Source organism: Sorex fumeus, unplaced genomic scaffold (genome assembly GCF_029834395.1).
Source record: "Sorex fumeus unplaced genomic scaffold, SorFum_2.1 ptg000072l, whole genome shotgun sequence".
NCBI classification, from domain to species: domain Eukaryota; kingdom Metazoa; phylum Chordata; class Mammalia; order Eulipotyphla; family Soricidae; genus Sorex; species Sorex fumeus.
In genome coordinates, this window is record NW_026606129.1 from 34,935,941 (window position 1) to 34,955,958 (window position 20,018).

General features: G+C 36.1%; 1 protein-coding gene across 2 annotated transcripts in view; it reads left to right on the forward strand.

Moving 5' to 3' along the window:
* The window catches only part of STT3B (STT3 oligosaccharyltransferase complex catalytic subunit B), a 95,372-nt gene extending 78,791 nt beyond the window's left edge, over positions 1 to 16,581 (forward strand). For both annotated transcript variants that reach the window (XM_056129282.1, XM_056129283.1), the window contains 8 exons: positions 1,432 to 1,586; positions 2,572 to 2,783; positions 4,792 to 4,979; positions 6,187 to 6,358; positions 7,335 to 7,508; positions 8,997 to 9,110; positions 12,103 to 12,315; positions 14,953 to 16,581. In XM_056129282.1, the coding sequence (XP_055985257.1) occupies positions 1,432 to 1,586; positions 2,572 to 2,783; positions 4,792 to 4,979; positions 6,187 to 6,358; positions 7,335 to 7,508; positions 8,997 to 9,110; positions 12,103 to 12,315; positions 14,953 to 15,033 (1,309 nt within the window). In that variant the 3' untranslated portion in view covers positions 15,034 to 16,581. The remainder of the gene's footprint in view (positions 1 to 1,431; positions 1,587 to 2,571; positions 2,784 to 4,791; positions 4,980 to 6,186; positions 6,359 to 7,334; positions 7,509 to 8,996; positions 9,111 to 12,102; positions 12,316 to 14,952) is intronic.
* Positions 16,582 to 20,018: the final 3,437 nt, after the last annotated feature.

Sequence of the window (20,018 nt, forward strand, 5' to 3'; positions counted from 1 at the left end):
ATGATTATAGTTTGAGTCATAAATGATCAGTGCACATTTTCCACCACCAATGTTCCCAGTATCCCTCCTGCAACCCCCCTCAACATCCCCTCCACCTGCCTCTGTGGCAGACACATTCCCTTTTACTCTCTCTCCTTCTGGGTGTTATGGTTTGCAGTGCAAGTAGTGAGTAGCCAACATGTTTGGTCTATAGTCTACTTTCAGCATGCATCTCCCATCCCGAGCGAGCCCTTCAAGCATCATTCACTTAGTGGTCCCTTCTCTATCCCAGCTGCCTTTCTCCCCAGCATGTGAGGCCAAGTTCCAAGCTGTGGAGCGATCCTCCTGGCCCTTATCTCTATTATCCTTGAGTGTTAGTCTCCCATTCTGTTACTTTATATTCCACAAATGAGTGCAGTCATTCTATGTCTGTCTTTCTCTCTCTCTGACTCATTTCATTTAACATGATACTCTCCATGTTGATCCACTTACATGCAAATTTCATAATTTCATCTTTTATAACAACTGCATAGAACTCCATTGTGTAGATGTACCGAAGTTTCTTTAACCAGTCATCTGTTCTCGGGCACTCGGGTTTTTTCCAGATTCTAATTTTTTTTTTTAACAGAAGTAAAATAGTTTCATTTAGAGAAATGGGACCAGGGTTGGAGGCTCAACAAAGAACCTCTAAAGAGAACCTCAAAAATGTCTTTTAAAGCATAAATAAGAATACATTTTTTGATGATAATTTGCCTCTCTCCCCTATTCCTGCTGTTCTCTTTAAATACTCTTGCACAGTTCAACAAACACCCTATCAAACCTCATTGGATGGGTCTTTCCTCTGATGTGATACCTCAGGTTATGTCCAGGTCTAATTGAACATAAGCAAATTATGAGCAAAACTGAAGCTAACATTTAATTTGACTCTTAGGTCAGTCTGAAGGAAACCTGCAGTAGTAGGTCATTGTTCCAGTTAGGTTAAAGTGCTAGATTAAATTGTATTACTTTTGAATTTCAGAAATAATTTGTTCAACTTTTTCCATTTCCCTCACCTGCTTTCTGTCCCTGTTAAGAAAAATACTGTGGCAATACGATGTCTTATTGGATAAGATATTTCTGCTACTATTAACTCTAAAAGGTAGTGAAATTCTTTGCTACAAGCATAGTAGATGCCGAGGTAAACTACAGAATAAATTCCTATTTGAAAACCAATTTCTGTATTACAAGTTAGAACCAATGCTGGTCTTAGATAATTCTCCCAACTTTAGAAGGACATAATAATTTTTATTTTATCAATACCAACAAGACTTATTTTCAATATAGTGGGTAATATTGATAAACAAGAAGGGTAAGAATAGGAATCAAACCATTTGTATATATTCCAAAGAAAAATTTGTTTTATCTAAAGAATCTGTTTTATTTAATTTTTAATAATAACTCTTTTAATACCAGGTACGCAAAAATACACATTCCAATTATTGCATCGGTGTCTGAACATCAACCCACAACTTGGGTGTCTTTCTTCTTTGATCTACATATCCTTGTGTGTACATTCCCAGCAGGCCTGTGGTTCTGCATTAAAAATATCAACGATGAAAGAGTATTTGGTAAGATATTTAAGCGTTGTTTTTTGTTTTGTTTTTACTGGACTGACTGTTTTAGATAAATTTTTTTATCTTACTTAGGACTTACCCAAGGATAAAATCTGTAAATTTGCATTATATATACACACTCATTATTAACTTTAAATTTAGAATCAGTATATAAATTTTTCATTCTGTTTCTTCAGGTTTCTGAAAGGTTAATGCTGTTTTCCTTGGCTGAGAATTTGAAATTATAACTGACGACAGTATGGTCTTGACTTTATAAATAGAAAAAAAAATTGCAGGGACATCTAACACTGTCTAACACTGTCCTCCCATTGTTCATCGATTTGCTCAAGCAGGCCCAGTAATGTCTCCATTATGAGACTTCTTGTTACTGTGTTTGGCATATTAAATACTCTCGGTAGCTTGCTAGGCTGTCCGAGCAGGGACATCAGTTGTCCAAATTGCAGTGTTACAGCAAAGAATAACCTTTAAGTACATACCATCTTCACTGATAGATTCCTACATATATTTCTAAATATTAAGACTTGAAATTCAGGCTTTTACAGCCAAATGTTTAGGATCTGATATTTAAACACCTAAATGGAGAAAATAAGCAAATACGAGAAACTACTGTTCTTGTGCCATCACAGGAATTTGTAGTGGCTGTTCTGCATGTGATAAAAACTAAAACTTGGGGCTAGAGCAATAGTCCAGTGGGTAGGGCCCTTGCCTTGCATTTGCCTAACCCAGGTTTTCCCAGCACCCCATATGGTCCACCAAGCCCAACCAGGAGTAATCTTTGAGTGCAGAGCCTGGAGTAAGCCCTGAGCACTGCCAGGTGTAGCCCCCAAACAAAAACCCTCAAAAACCTAAAATGGAGTTACAAGGAAGTAGTTAAGTATAAGTCTATGAGACCCAGCCTAGTGTCACTGAAATCACTACTGCAAATTTACTTCAGTTTGCTGAGAAAATTGAAGTATTAAGAGAGAATTTATTTCCACAGTTGCTCTATATGCGATCAGTGCTGTCTACTTTGCTGGAGTGATGGTGCGGCTTATGTTGACTTTGACTCCAGTTGTCTGTATGCTGTCTGCAATTGCCTTCTCAAATGTTTTTGAGCACTACTTGGGGGATGACCAGAAAAGGGAAAACCCACCTGTGGAGGACAGCAGTGATGAGGACGACAAAAGAAACCCAGGAAATCTGTATGATAAGGTGGGGAATCTAAAGTAAGGCCTTTAAAATTTTCTATGTGAATAACTTTCCCACTACAGCAAGAACTGTACATATCACTAAATTTGATTAATAAGAACTAAGGCAACTGATATTTTTAGTTGCTTTCTATTAGTTTAGTTTGCTTTATTATTTAGTTTGCTTTAATGCTTGAATCCTTGTTAGTCTTGTAGCTCAGAGTGAGAGAGTACAGTGTATCAGAGAAAAAAATCTTACTGTTTTGGTCAGGTTTTATTTTGCCTGAGAATTTTATGTGAACTGGCAGTATGTCTTAGATAACAGAGGAAAGGCCCTGTGTATGTATTTAATCCCTGGTACCATGTGCCACCCTTCCTTTTCCCCCCACTGCTGGGTGTGACCCCCACAATAGTGGAGAACAACTACATGAAAACATAATAATAACCTCAAGTAATGTATCCAAGTGCATGTCTGTGATGGTATTTTGGCTGATTGAATTATAAAATAAAGGAGATAAAGTGGAGTTTTTTTGATTTGTTATTGTATTTGTTTTTGTTTTGGTTGTTTTGGCAGAGGGGCTTGGTTTTTAGGTCACACCCAGGGATGCTTAGGGAGGACCATGTGGTGCTGAGGGTGGAACATAGGGGTCCACCATGTAAAACGTGATCTCCAGTCCTTTTTACTATCTCCTTGGGCTCAGTAGATTTGTTTGGTTTAAAAAAAAAAATTGCAGAATTCCAGGAGCCAAGAGATAGCTCAGAGGACTGGTCTCAGGCTGTGAATGTGGAGGCCTCAGGAATTTCATGATTCCCTTTGAGCACCATTGGGTGTGACCCTTCCCCTCCCAAAAAACATTCTTTACAATAACAAAACAACATAAGTCCAATCCTCCAGCTTATTAGAAGTAGGTAACATAGTTGATCAATTACTCTTATGTCACAAAGCAGGTTTATTATTTGTTGCTAATGTGTAAACAGCCTGTAAGAAATAAGGTGCTTGTGTAGGAAGGGGCATGAAGGAATGTAAAAGTGCTTGTTTTAACATTAAACTTTGCTAATTTGATGTATTAATATGTTTTTATAGCGCCAATAAACAAACTTCCTAGAAAAAAATAAGTATTTGAAATTCCTCATGTATTCGTCCTTACCATAGGACCAGTATAGATCAGAAAGACTTATTCTAGGTTACATACCTGCCTTTGTATTTGTGGTTGTTTTGTCATTTCTTACGTAGCTTTGTAGCTTAAAACCTATGACTTTTTTGTTGTGAAAAATATAAATGTTTGAAAGTTAGGAGGTTAGAAATTAGAAGACAGGTTGTGTGTGGGTGCAATCATGTGTGATAGTACAAGGTGCTTGCCTTGCTTGTCACCAACCCTGGTTCAATCCCTTGTACTACATATATTCCCCTGAGCACCCTGGGTGTGGCCCACACCACCATGCCAAAGGGGGGAGAAGAGGTGAAAAGACAAAAGGGTTGTGTCTAATACTTTGTTTTTCTGAAGTTTTATATGGTCTGGAATATACTTGAACATTGCCAATTTTAAGATGATGAATTCAGATTTCAGAAGTTTGGGATAAAACATTTTTAAGTAAAAATGTAGATTACCATACTAGAAACTCACTTCTTTCGGGGGATAGGACATTCCTGGCTCTGCTCAAGGGCTGCACCTGGCTGTGCTTGGAGGTCTGTATGCTGCTTCATGTTTGGCATGTCCCTTAACCTTCGTACTATCTGTCCAGACCGAAAATGGGTTCTCACTAGAGGTATTTTGATCTGTGGCTATTTCTTGGGTTGGGTCTCTTCTTTGGAATCTTTCTCAGTAACATCTGATTTTAGGATCTTCCTTGATTATTTATAGAAAACATTGTATCACCAACACAGGAATAAATACCTAGTTACATTTTTCTTCTCAAAGAATTCAATTGATAGATTAACACCTTTACCCCTTTTGATTGACACCTTTACTGAGTGTCTTAATGAAACAAGTCAAATGATAAATTGGTTTAACCAGTTTTTTTTTAATCTTCAGGCAGGTAAAGTGAGGAAACATGTAACTGAGCAGGAAAAAACCGAAGAGGGATTAGGCCCTAATATAAAAAGCATTGTCACCATGTTGATGCTGATGCTGTTGATGATGTTTGCAGTCCACTGTACCTGGGTCACAAGCAATGCCTATTCCAGTCCAAGTGTGGTGCTGGCCTCTTACAATCATGATGGGTAAGAAAATAATTTAGCTACAACAGGATTTTCGACCCAGTTTTGTTAATCTCCAAAGAAAGACGGAATTTAAGACCAGAGAGAGAGCTCAACGGGCTGAATGCATGCTGGGTGCCCAGGTTCAGTTCCTGGATCCTACCTTTTGCACAGAGCCAGGAATAACTCCTTAGTACTCCTGGGAATGGCACCTCACCCCTCCCCTCCACCCAAAAATATGAAATTCCAAGGAAGAATACTATATGTGAGATTATACTTTATTGTGTTTTTCTCGTATATTTCTGTATCCCCTTAGGTGGAGATGGGGTAGAAGGCAATCATTGTATTTGGTGGTCTTTTCCATGCACTGTAGCACTTTAGCACCGTCCTCTCTTTGTTCATCGATTTGCTGGAGCGGGCACGAGTAACGTCTCCACTGTGAGACTTGTTGTTACTGTTTTTGGCATATCAAATATGCCACGGGGAGCTTGCCAGGCTCTGCTGTGCGGGCTGGGTACTCTCAATAGCTTGCCGGTCTGTCCGAGAGGGAGGGAGGAATCGAACCCAGGTCAGCCGGTCTTTTCCATAATTTTTTAAAATATATTGTCAGATATATTGATTTTTTTCCCCAGAATGTTTTGTTTTTTTTTGGAGACACTGCATCATTTCTACTAGGTTACTCATTAAAATTGTGAATTCTTGCTCAACATAAGCCTGTGGCATCAGAAACCTGTGGATAAGGTTCAGCTGTCTCTGGTTTAATAAACTCTCTAGGTGATATTGATATACACAGATTTTTAGAACGTGATTTGGTTTAGGACTTGGGAGGTAACAGGGGTGGCCCCAGTGGCCCCTAGCACCACTGGCCCAAGCATTACTGCATCCCCCAGCCCAAGCAGTGTGAGCTGTTAGACCCACATGGTAATGACCAGGGGAACGCCAGAACCATGGTTTCTACCTCACTTGGCTGCTGGTTAGACTGGTAGAAACTAACTACTACTCCGCAACTCCTGAGTGAGAATTGCTTTTTATACGATATCCGGCAGATTTGTTTCTGTATTAGTTATGAAGCATGAATCTAATTCTTCACTGATTTTCTTTTTGTCTCCCATTGCATCAGCAATTCTCATTCTTAAAATGTAAAGTGATTCACTGACTGTACGCTTAGATTTTTATTACCCCCATCACACGTAGAACATCTCATTTAAAAGAACATTGTGATTCTTTTCAGCACCAGGAATATCTTAGATGACTTTAGAGAAGCCTACTTTTGGCTAAGACAAAATACAGACGAACATGCGCGAGTGATGTCTTGGTGGGATTATGGCTATCAGATAGCTGGAATGGCTAATAGAACTACTTTGGTGGACAATAATACCTGGAATAACAGCCACATAGCACTGGTAAGAATTTGATTAACAAAAAGTAAAATTACATATCTTTATTTATAGCTTAGCAGTCAGGCTTCATTTGTGATGGGAAAATTTGCTAAAATCTAAAAATAAATCTTTACACATTTATTTAGTAAAGTGGGTTCAAGATATACTTATCTGCTTTAAAGAATATTACATACTTAAGCATTCAGAATTGTAGAGTAATTTCTAGCAGATTTCATGATATATTTAGCTCACTGGAGAGTTAGGCAAAATTTAAAACTGAAAATGCTATGGTTTGATTTCTGTTTTACATTTTGTAAATCAAGAAAGTTACAGATATGTAAAGCAAATTCACTACACTTAATGGGCTGACAAATTGGGTTTGCTATGACTATTAAATAATTAATTTACATAAATTAAGTTGATCACACCTGTAATTTTGATATTGGATGTCATTTTTTGATAGGTAATATCTAGTTTAATTCTGTAGTTATAACTAATCATCATTTCTGGTAGATTGGGAGACAGTCTATCTGTACTACCTAGATCATCCCTTATAAGAAATTGCATTTCTTAGGGCGGGAGGGATAACGCACTCAGTGAGCTGAAGAGAGAGTTCCCTAATCTGTGGCCTGAGAGTATGCATTGCATACGGGAGGCCCAGATTTTGTCCCTGGCACCCTGAGCACCACCAGTACACCCATGAACACCTATTGGATGTGACCTCATAGCAAAAGAAAAGTAATGTTTTAAAGCATCTGCTTTGATTTAAAGTATTAGGTTAAGAAAATAATATGTGTACTGATTTTGAAATTTCTGTAATTGGGTACATAGCAAGGCATTTGTAAATACCATAGTAAATTTCTTGAATTTATAGTAAATCATTTTTATAAAAAGGATTCCATGCAATTTAAATCTTTTAAATATATTTTACATTAAGGTCAAGATGTACATTTTTATTTTAACTTTTGGTACATATTAGTTCTGTATTTTTATTCTTTAGGTAGGAAAAGCTATGTCTTCAAATGAATCAGCAGCCTATAAAATCATGAGGACTCTGGATGTAGATTATGTTTTGGTTATTTTTGGAGGGGTCATTGGTTATTCAGGTGATGACATCAACAAGTTCCTCTGGATGGTTAGAATAGCTGAAGGGGAGCATCCAAAAGACATTCGGGTAAGAAACTAGACTGTGTATATGTAAGACAGTTAACTAGTTCTCTTGTGAATTGTATAATGATTGTTTTTTTTCATCATTTCCACCAAAGTAGCCCTCACTCCAATTTTGATAGTCTGTGTTTATTCCCTCTTCTAATTTCTTACGACATTGATTAGTGTCCCTAGCCAGATTTAAAAAATCTTCAACAGATTAAGGAAAAAAACTTTGAAACCAGACAGAATTTAAAACTGCTGATGTCAGCTTGGTTATTTTTGGTTATTGTTAGGTGCTCATAGACTAGGTCTTGTTCTAGGTTCCTATATTATTATGATAGTAATTAAGATATTCTCAGGATATTACTAATGGGGATACTATGAATAATTTGTTGTGCTACAATGAAAATTTATAGTAATACCAGTAGTTTTGGTAAAACTTTATTACCAAACTGCTAACATCAGTTCATAAAATTCCTTAAAATTCCTTAATTACTCTGGCTTCTTTTTCCGCTTTTTTTTTTTTTTTAAATACTCTGTCCCTGCTCTCTCGGTCTACTATAGCACACTTTTTGTGTGCTTTTTCTGTTTGACTCATCTAATACATGTTATCCTGTTTCTTGGAATATGTTCCTGACCTCAAGATTTGTCACCTCACAGAAACCATTCTTTGCCTTCATGTTTGTATTCATAATCAAATCACTTATAACACGTACCATGATTAGATTGTGTCCTATTTTTCCCTACAAAGTGTAGCTGATAAGACAATGAGCATTCAGAATTGCGGTAAAGGCATAGTATCTGAAAGTAAGATTCATTGTTGATCCAGAATAAAATAATTTTGTTGAGAAATACATGCCTTATCTCGATACATGCCCATCTTTCTTACTCAAATATAAATGGCCATAAGAGTTTATTTTAACTGCTTAATAAGCAATTTTATCATTGGATTAAGTTGATCTTTAATTTTCCCAGGATGTGATTCTCTTGCACGGATTTGCTTTGGCAGTGTTAAAATTACAAGATTAAAATACATGCTTTGAACATTTATTTTTATTTGTGTATAAAACCTAAATTTTGTGCTTTATATTTAGTAGTTTAAAATTTTGCAGGTTGATAATATAGTAATATTCAAAAAAATGTAGAGAAAAATTGTATAGTAAAAGTATTAGTCCGCAAAATCCCTGGTAGTGACAGTTTTCTTATGGTTCTTTTAGAGAAGATAAAGCAACACATCTTTTTATATTTTGTTCACGATAAGAAATCTAGTTTTATAACTGATTTCTAAACATAGCTTTGAAAGAACTCCGTAAGTTTTTTTATTTTTTGGTGATCGTTTTTAGGTCTAATTTTTAAACCATTATCTTTTATTACCATTATTTTTGAGTTGTGACTAAAGATAAATTTGTGTAGAGAGCTCAAAAGCTGGTTCTTATGGGAAAATGAAGTGGAAAAACTATAGCTTTGAATTACTATTCTGAAAACACACAACCTTTTGTTTTCTTTCTTGTAGGAAAGTGACTATTTTACCCCACAAGGAGAATTTCGTGTGGACAAAGCAGGATCTCCCACTATGTTGAATTGCCTTATGTATAAAATGTCATACTATAGATTTGGGGAAATGCAGGTGAGTTATATTTTTAACATTGTTTATTCTGAAGTGGTTTTTTTGTTCGTTTGTTTGTTTGTTTTGCTTTTTGGGTGACACCCAACATTGCACAGGGGTTACTCCTGGCTCATGTACTCAGGAGTTACTCCTGGCAGTGCTCGGGGGACCTTGTGGGATGCTGAGAATCGAACCTGGGTCAGCCAAATGCAAGGCAAACATCCTACCTGCTGTGCTATTGCTCCAAAGTATTTTTTTTTAGTCTTCTTGCTTCTAGAAAATGGGGTGGTAATGGAAGCGTATACTAAAGTTTCTTTTAGCGTAGTCTCCTATTTTACCATTTCTTTGTAAAATACTAGTAAAATACCAGTAAAATACTAGAAATCAAAGGTTTCATTTAAAATACTAACTAGGTTTTTAAACCCAGACTTTGCTTATTAATTCCACTTCTCCTTTCACAAGACATTAGTCTCCCAGGAACGATCTTAATAAGGTAACATTGTCATTTAGGTAGGTTACTCTGCTTCTTGTGGGAAAGCCTGAAACTAAAGAGCTCAAGTATATGACTTCACATAATTCATTCTGTCCCTATTCTACATTTCTCTGGATAACTTGGATTATCTGTGCAAGTTATCAAACAGATATCAATATCTATATCATTATTCTAGAAAATTAGAATAATGATATAAAAGTTTAAGGATCCACCAAATGAGTGAATGTGCAGGAGGCTTTGTGACAATAAGAACAGATAATTTACTGCCATGGTACTTGAGTTTTAGATCTGCCTCTCATAGTAAATTGCAAACATGTTAATGTCTCTCTAAAAGGGGGCTGGGACTAATGACTTAATTTCTTTGGTTTTATGTGTTATTATTTTTTACCCCTTCATTGTTGGTAATTTTTTTATAGCTCTGTTACACATCCTCCATACTAAGATTTCAATGAAACCTGATTTCACTTATTTTTTTATTAATTTGGAACTGTTGAATGTTAGATAAATACCTGAAATCAACATAATGTTTCATTATTATTCATTCAGAAGTACTCTGCAGGTGACTGAAAAATAGGGAAAACAAATTAATACTAAATATAGGTATTGGTTTTGTTTTGAACATTGCTGCCTGATCCCTAAACTCATGCTAAGAAACTCTTAAACAATAATTAGCTACCTCCAAAAATCAAAGATTAGTCTCTACTCAATAGTCATAGCACCAGAGACCTAAGACTTTAAGCTTATTTTGCTGCCAAATCTGTAAGCTTATAAGCATTTAAGGTATGTTTTTGTTTACCAGTTTATTGCATAGATATGCAGGAGCATTATGACACCTTCATTCATGTTCCATTTTTGTGCCAATATAAATTTAGTCTGAGAATTTCTTATAATCCCTCCACCCCCCACCCTTCCCTTTTTGTTCCCTCTGGTTTGGGGGCCACACCTGGCTCTGTTCAGGGCTTACATCCTGGCTCTATGCTCAGGGATTACTTCTGGAGAGCCTGGGACTATAGAGTACCAGAAATCAAACAGGGGTAGACTGTGTGCAAGGCAATGCCATACTAAATGCTGTACTATGCAAAGGGGTGGGGGTGGGAGGGTCATTTCTTATAAATCTTACTATTGTTTGGCTTTTGAATCTCCTGTGTAATTCCCTCTTTTAAGATGTAATATTACTGGTTATTTTTGCATTTATTAACATGAGGTGGGAGCTGTACTCTATATTAAAGAATGTCATCCATTCTGATGGATGATAAAGGTAATTTTAAAAACAAATCTTCAGAAATGAACATTATCAAGGGAGAGTAAAGGAAACAAAGGAGGAGATTCCCAGCTACCCATCTCAAAGTATCAGGGCCTGGAAGGTAGTTCAAAGGGGTAGAGTGTGTGAAACACATCTGGGAGCACTGGACTCAATTCAGTGACACTGCTTTGTGCCTCTGAACACTGCCAGGTGTCACACCCTCCCCTGAGAAAAATGGTAAGATACTAGGTAATTCTTGTGCATGTGTGAGACCGTGGGTTCAATCTCAAGTACCACCACAGAAAGAAAAATAAAGATATGATGAGAAAATATGTATTTCCTGGTATTTGCCTTGTGCTGAAATGTTAGGAAGGATGCAGCCATTTGAAAGAGATGAATGAAGAACTTCTGAGCTGAGGGAACAGTATAGTACAAGGCCTTAAGGCAGAAAAGAAGTTCCTTCTGTATGTGATATATATACCTCTTAAAGGGCTCTGATGAATTTCATTTTGCTGTTTATTTTCTTTTGCCTGTAGGCTGCTCATTCATTCCTTTTTCTTTTCTTTTTATTTTTTTTTTTGCCTTTTTGCTTTTTGGGTCACACCTTGCAATGCTCAGGGATTACTCCTGGCTCTGCACTCAGGAATTACTCCTGGCAGTGCTCAGGGGACCATATGAGATGCTGGGAATCAAACCCAGGTCGGCCGCGTGCAAGGCAAACGCTGTACCTGCTGTGCTATTGCTCCAGCCCCTGACCATTCATTCTTAAAAGATTTAGTGAAACTCTAATTATTCTCTTATTTTTTTTTCTCTTCATGAATTTAGTCTGTGAATTCTAAACAAACTCTGTCTCCATGAATTCTACCTAGTTAGTATATAAGAATTATTATGATTCTGTTTTCCTAGTTTAAAAAGGAGTCTTCTGCAGTGGTAATATATACTACTTATGTCTAATAAAATCTTTAGTTGTTAGCTTATTTATATTCTTTAACCAAAGTGAATTACATATAATCAAAAATTTATGATTTTCAGGCATTTGTTGTTCCAACATTAGTTCCAACACCAGTGCTCACTACCCTTCACTGCTGTCCCCAGTTTCCTTTCCACCCCCTCTGTGACAGGCACTTTTTCCCTCCTCCATTGTCCTAGCGTTCCCTTTCCTAACTTATCCCCCCCACACCCTGCCCTAGGGACAAGCTTCCTACTGAAGACCATTACTCCTAATAACAGATGCTTTTTAATATGCTTAATATCCACTACTAATATTACTTTTGCAGTTGGATTTTCGTACACCTCCAGGTTTTGATCGTACACGTAATGCTGAGATTGGAAACAAGGACATTAAATTCAAACATTTGGAGGAAGCCTTTACATCAGAACATTGGCTTGTAAGGATATATAAAGTGAAAGCACTTGATAACAGGGAGACACTAGACCACAAACCTCGAGTCACCAACATTGTCCCAAAACAGAAATATTTGTCAAAGAAGGTAGGTGCCAAATGAAGGTTGTTGGTTTGTCTGAAAAAGGTATTACTGAGAAATTACTAATTTCCATTTACCAGATCTATAAAAACTATGGCTTACGTTTAAAAAAGAAAAAAAAAAATAAAGGCTAGTTTTCTTTGGAAATTCCTTTTAGTCTGATCACTTCGGCTATCCAAAGCTGTAACTTTTTTCTGGACAGCAGAGTGGGTTAATTGGTGAATCAAACTGAGATTTTCCAGAGATTTTCTGGCTTCAGTTTGTGCCATTCCCATTAGCAAGACTTTCTTATAAAATGTGCGGCTAAAATCTTATCTTTTAATCAAATCAAATATAAATTTCATTTTATTCCTTTCTTAGTACTAGGAAAGATGTTATATTATCCAATAAAAAATAAGCATAAGTTTATTGGATCCTGAATATTCCCCCAATTAATCCTAAAAAAATGGGCTGAAGCGATAGCACAGCAGTAGGGTGTTTGCCTTGCGTGCAGCCAGCCCAGCCGAGCTGGGTTCGATTCCTCTGCCCCTCTCGGAAAGCCCAGCAAGCTACCGGTAGTATCTCGCCAGCACGGCAAAGCCTGCATATTCAATATGCTAAACACAGTAACAACAAGTCTTAAAATGGAGACGTTACTGGGCCCGCTTGAGCAAATCGATGAACAACAGGAGGACCGTGTGTTAAAAATCTTAAAATAACTAGTTTTTTAGAGGTCATTCATCATGCATCCCGGTCCTCCCGTTGTTCATCGATTTGCTCGAGCGGGCCCAGTAACATCTCCATCATGAGACTTGTTACTGTGTTTGGCATATCGAATACGTCACTGATAGCTTGCCAGGCTCTGCCGTGTGGGCAAGATACTCTCGGTAGCTTGCCGGGCTCTCCAAGAGGGGCGGAGGAATCGAACTTGGGTCGGCCATGTTGACCGCTTGTAAGGCAAACGCCCTACTGCTGTGCTATTATTAATCATTTATTCAAGTATCTATGAAAGGCTACAAAAAATGTGTATATAGTTGACTTACTACGGGAGATGGGAAGTAATGAGCTATCAGATGAAATATTAAGGTTATATTGTACAATACTATCCATATTTTAGATTTGTGTCTAAAATATATATACACATACATAAGGCTTAAGCTTAGATTTACATGCTTGTATCAGCTGTTTTAAATTACTAGAATAATTGTCTTATACTTTTTCATTAAAAATACTTCAAATATATTCTGAATTTAGATTATTTCAACTCCTGCATAAATATGCTGTGAGCTGTATGATATGTAAGATGAAACTTTAAATGAATATTTTATGTTCTGGATATAGATGACCATATCTCGATGTAAATCTAAATGTCACATACAGTTGATAATACCAGTTGTTAAAGCAAATGACAAGTGATACAGTTTCTCACAGGCATACGTAGGAGAAACAAGTGGGTAGCATAAATATAGGAGTCAAAGCATATGCTCTCAGAATGAAAGCTCAGTTATTCCTAAAATACTTAGACCTAATCAAAGCCTACCTTTTCTAGAAACTACTGCACTTGCTGCATCTGCTGATATTTTTTTAATCTTCTGTTTTCTCCAAATAAGCAGATGGATAAATAAAAGTTAGGCTGTTTCATATGTCCCAAATACGTATTCTAAAAGCTAGCAATAGACATTTGGCTATTTGCTTTCCTAAGCCCTTCCTCTCTTCCCCCACCGCCCTTTTCTGGTTTTTACATGTGGGTGTTGGGAAAGGAGAGTGAGAAGAAGTGTTATTCTGAGAGCTTCCTGCTACTGCCAGGTTAACACCGTTGAGGTACTAGCAATTATAGTTCAGGGCTTCATGAAAGACTTAGGTGAGCAGCTAAAATTTTTAAGAGAAAGACACATGGAGTCAGACTTAGTTGCATAGTTGCACATACCTGGGGTATTTTGAGTCTCTCAAAGAAAAGGTTTCATGTAAGATACCCAAGGCTAATAATGTATGAAGTTGATTTCTTGACAACTTTAAGTTGTACCCCCTAAGCTATTTTATGTTTTGCATTTGTAAGGTAACATATTCCAAAAACAAGTTTGAAACAGCTGAGTTTTATAACCATAAAGAATTGTATTTTGCCCATGTTCTTGATTCTGTTAGAAAAAAAAAAATGTTAGTTTAAACTAAAATCGGTAAGTACTCAATACAGCATTTACCCTAAGTTTCTGAAACCTCCTTGAAGGGTTTTATTTAAATGTAAAAATTGGACAGTCTCTGAGTCTTTAGTGCTTTGGAAAGTGCATTAAAGGATTCCCCCAAATTATTCTTTTTTAATATCTATGGTAATATCAGATTGGCAAACGTGTGCCTATATGTATTTGTAGTATTCTAAACAGAACATTTTTGCAGTAATTTCTTTCTTATACAAGACCATATCTTTTTGTATACGGGGAGGAAGCCCTTTTATCTTGAAACTATTACTTAGTTATTTAGTGTTTCGAATCTTATTTAGTGTCTTAAACCTCTTAGCATTTAACAGTGGTGCTTGTTGCCTGTTCAAGGAGTTCGGTCTTAGAGCTAAGAGTGTGTTTAAATAATCATCACAGTATAGTAAACTATGTGTGTATAATTTGAATCTGTAAGAAACCTGCACTGACACTATGCAATCTGTTTTCCTTTTAGACTACAAAAAGGAAGCGTGGCTACATTAAAAATAAACTAGTTTTTAAGAAAGGCAAGAAAGCATCTAAGAAGACTGTTTAAATACACTGTTCTGGTTCCTAACTTGAAGCAGTTGTCTTTGTGAGAACCGGTCTTTGCCTTTAGCTCATGTCATGTTTCACAGCAACTGAGGGTACAGAACCATCACTGGTCCAGGTTAATGTACAATTTTTTCTGGCAATGCCTGATTTTAAAAAACAAAATTGGTTTATTGAGAACAGCTCTTTTCAATTTGTAATGTGAAGCAAGACAGAGCACTGCTGTAAAGTCTAGCAGCAGATTTTTTTTATTGGTACATACTCCTTCAAATCTGAGAATTTGGACTAATTGCACCAAAGAACCCTCTAATTTGGTCCCTGGCACATGATACTTGTCAATGTTTTTACTTTTACAAGACCTGCATTTTATTTGAACTACCCAAATAGCAATATGTAAAGTACAAATGACAAAATGTGATGGGAGCTTCTTGAACAGATGAACTAGTACAGGTCTGAGAAAGAGATTTTAGAAAAATAATTATACTTCCTTGAACTATATTTATTTTCATGTTTCTCCAGTGCAAAGAATGTTTCATCAAATGTACATTTTCTGTTTCGTACTGTTTGCTCTGTCTAAGAAGAAGCTGCTGTTTCAAAGATGGATCTCCCAGTAATTGATTCAGTTTTTGTGTTGACATATTATTGCTGCTGTTAGCAGTTGTTTTCACTAGGTACTTAGAGAACAGATCTCATACATTTTTTGTTCATTCAAGGGCTAAATTTATATCCTTTGGAAATCATGGCAACTGTGTAGAAATGTTGCTTACCAGAAGGGAGTTTTGCTGTCTTAGTACTGATGTTAGTGCTATGTTTACATAAAAAGAATAAAGGAAAAAAACCCTTAAAGTGGACTAGTAACTGAAGTTCATGTCTGACTATTCAAAATGTCAAAGGATTTGTAAACTTTGCCTAGATTTCTCTCATTTTCTGAGTTTTATCCATTACAATGATTTTGTCCTGCACCATATTTTTTAAATCCCTTGAGCATTTGATGAAACACTCTTCAATGCTATATGTTCTTTTATTAAAAATGTGACAATTGTCAAAAATGCACTAAAATATAAATGGAGATTGAACGTGTTCATTTTCCAGCTTATAGGCAACTTTATATAGACTTGAAAAGTTTCTCCAGTTGTTTAATAAAAGTGAAAGAGAAAGGGTTTTTCTTCCTGCCACAGGAGATACTTTTTTTTAAATATATATATAAACAAGCATAACTTACACCACTGCTTTTGGTGGAAAAGTGCAGAATAGTATGTACCTTTTATGAAGAAAAGTGTAATTTCCAATATTCAGTAAGAATGTTACTGCTGATTTTCTTTTCCAAAGTGTAGAATATTCTTTGATTTATAGAATTCATTTTTGACCCAGATGATGGTTCTTTTACAGACCAATAAAATGGCTGAACATTTTCACAAATAAAGTGTAACTAAATCTGGATTTCTGATACCTAGTCATTTGGGGAATTTTATTTTACTTTGTTGCTTTAAAATTCAATGCAGATAAGTTGTTGACTGTAGGGGAAATAAAGTTAATTCAAATTTTGTGTAAAGTGTTGTTTTTCATAAATCTTTACTTTTGAAAGGAGTAACAGTCCTGAAGACTTTCTTCCTTGTTCTCTTTTACAAAGGTTTTAGAGAATATATAGAAAAGGAGTGCTAGACTAGTTCAACTACATCAACTATTTTGTCTTCTCTTTTCCTTAGAATGAATGAAGCTTACATTTTTTGCTTTTCATGGAGAAAGATGGCAAGACAATTAAGAATTTCATCTTCATTAAGTAAAGATAGGATACTAACCAAAGTGCTGCAGCATAAAATTCTGTTATTTAATCAGTCAGTTCATTTTAGAATATTCTCTTTAAGAGCTGAAAAGAGATCTCCATAGGTCAGTTTGGGATAACATCCTTTTGTCTTAGTGAAACACCGTGTTATATTATGTCTGTAGTTTTATAGTGGCAGGAAAGTGAAATCAAAGTAGCTTAAGTACATTGGAATGGAGGATAATGTGGAACCAACTTTACATCACATGGGCTAGAAGAAGGAGCAGAGGACAATGATTTTGAATCAAAAACAAAATTTTTGTTTCACCTCTTGTAACAGGGCAGCAAATCAAAGATGAAATTCAGTTTTCAAATTGAAGTTGTTAGCTGCTTGATTTTACAGCCTTAGGGTTTTGATTCATCTGAATCTCATGACAAAGAGTCTAGAGTCTATATAGTATGAAAATGTCCTATAGAACAGTCTTTATCTTTCTCATTCTAAACCCTTGGCCTTTCCTCCAACCCCCCAAAATCTGGACCCACCATATGGCCCCGAGTTGAGAAATACTGCTGTTAATTGTTTATATGGCTAAAGGGCCATATGAGTAAGATATGTGGTTGTTTCAAGTGTGTGATTGGGCCAGAGAAATTGTATAGTCCCAGGTTTGACGTCCCCAGTACTGCATAGTTCCCATAGATCACTCCGAGGAGTGGTCCTGAGCACTGAAAAAACTCAACAACAAAAATTGTGCTTAATAAGTAACAAATTTTCTTATCTAACCTTTTTTGGATGGGATGGGGGGCGAGGGGGTAGGACTAATTTCAAGAATTCTCATTTTGTTGACATTGCTGGTACTTGATATAGTTTTGTCAATTGTCTGCCTTTTTGTCCATAATCTAGGTAAGTGTATATATGAATGTAGAGCCTTCAGAGCAATCTGTAACTGACATCATAGGAAAGCAAGACCTAGCAAGGTTTATAGGTTGTCCAAATTTTTTTTTCAAAATAAACCTTTTCTAAAATTTGAACTGTAAAGAAATTTAAAGATAACAATTGTCACAAATAAGCCAGTTTGTAACCACAACCCACAATAGCACTTGCACTCCAGAAGTTTCCTCATGGCCCCCTCCTATCAATGACTTTTTCCATTCCCTACTCCAGAAGGTAATTAATGTATTGCTTCTGAGGTATATTCTATGATTTCTAGTTTTTAATACCTATGTATTTTTTTCCAATCATACCTATTTCTTGAATCAATATTTTTAATCTAACTTTTCCTGATTTTTTTTTTTGTGAAATTCTTCCAATAAGTTTCTTGTAGCTATATATTTTCATTCCATTTCCCTCCCTGCCTACCTCACAACACTGTTTTGTTTATTTAGTGGATGTTTGCATTTGAGGACATTACCAATGATGCACCTATGAATAGTCTCTTACATCTCTCTTGGAGCTTTGTACGTACATTTTTGCAGGTATTTACCTAGTAAGTAGAATTACTAGATAGGATAAGGTTGTTAGCCCCACATTCTAGTGAGCCTATGTCAGTTTTGCCTTTCTGAAGGGTGGATGATTTTTTTGTGTGTTTAATTTGCCTTTTCCAGGTTACTAATGATGCTTACTATTAGTCTTTTTAAAAAGGTTTTCGTTCTAGTCCTTTTTCTATGCATTTTACTGCATTAGAGTTCTTTATATATTCTCAGAATAAGCCATCATTTATGTTGCAAGCTATGTAAGAATTTAATAGTTTTTTGAACCTTATGTGCTTAGTCTATTAACTAGCTCTGTCTGCCCAACTTAATTTTTTTTTTCCTAGCTTGGGCTTTAAAGATAGTCTCTAAGGCCAGAACTGATGCTCACAGGGTTTAGCAACATATGCCTCATGTTCAGAAGGCCTGGTCCTGGTTACTGCTGCCACATGATCTCTCCCCACTGAACCCTAGCACTGTTGAGAGTGAGTCCCAAGTAGGGAGTACCCTCAAGAACCACCAAGTGTGGCCCAAATCTCACCCCTTTTGTTTTGTAAATTAACTATGGAATGAGATGTATCTTTGAGAGTGTTTTGGCATGTACATATCTGTCATGTATCATTTATTGGTACGATCATCCTTTTCTATAATTTTGCAGTACTACTTTTTTAGAAACATAGAAACAAAGTGTCTATATAAAATATTAGTCAATATGTGTATCTGGATTCTAGTATAGTCTGAGAATACCTATATTCTACTCCCATTTCAAGCTCATTTGACCTGATTTATGGTTGATCGGTTTTAGATCCAGGATTTTGACACACAGTATCCCCAAAACAAAAAACTTAATATTGAGTTTTTTATTTGGTATAGAAATAGTTGATTAATTAGGGGGGAATTACCTCCTTTAAATACTGAGCTTTCAATCTAAAAACAGTGGTGTATCTTAGACCAAAAGATAGCACATGGGCTAATGATGCTTACAAGGTACTATGGGCTAAGTACCTTGTCTTCTGCCTCACTGACGCTCGTTCAAATCCCTGGCACCACATATTGTCTCCTGAGCACTGTCAGCTGTGACCCTCGACCAACCCACCCCCCAAAAGACACATCCTTCCTGATGGAATAGATACCACCATGACAAATCAGATATGAGATCACATGGGTAAAGATTAAAGAACAATGTGGAAACTGAATTATAGTTTCCTTCTACATGGGTATTTAAGGGCGTAAGAGAACATTTAATTTCTATATTATAGTTTTAAATCTTGCCTATTTTGTTAAGTTGTATTACAAAGTTAATTTTTATTTGTTTGCTGTTGGGCCACACCCAGCATTGCTCAGGGCTTTCTCATGGCTCTGTGCTCAGGGATCACTCATAAAGGACTTGGGAGACTATATAGGGTGCTGGAGATAAAACCCATGTTGGATACCTACCTGCAAAGTAAGCTCACTTACCACTATACTGTCTGGTCCTACAAGATTAATATTTCTGATAAATACTACCAAGATTTATCTATTTATATTGGGCTTATGTGTTAAAATTGTTTAAAACTATTACAATATTCTGTTTGTATTCAAATGTTATATAACAGTGAAAGATCAGGAATAATACTTTTTTCACTGCAGATGGATATATAATTTGTAATTGCTACACACAAGTTAGGACTCTAATATAGTACTACTTAGAAAAGGTAACGTCTTTGTATTGTGCATTATTTTATAAGGAAAGTTTCGGATATTCAAGTAATTGTATTTTA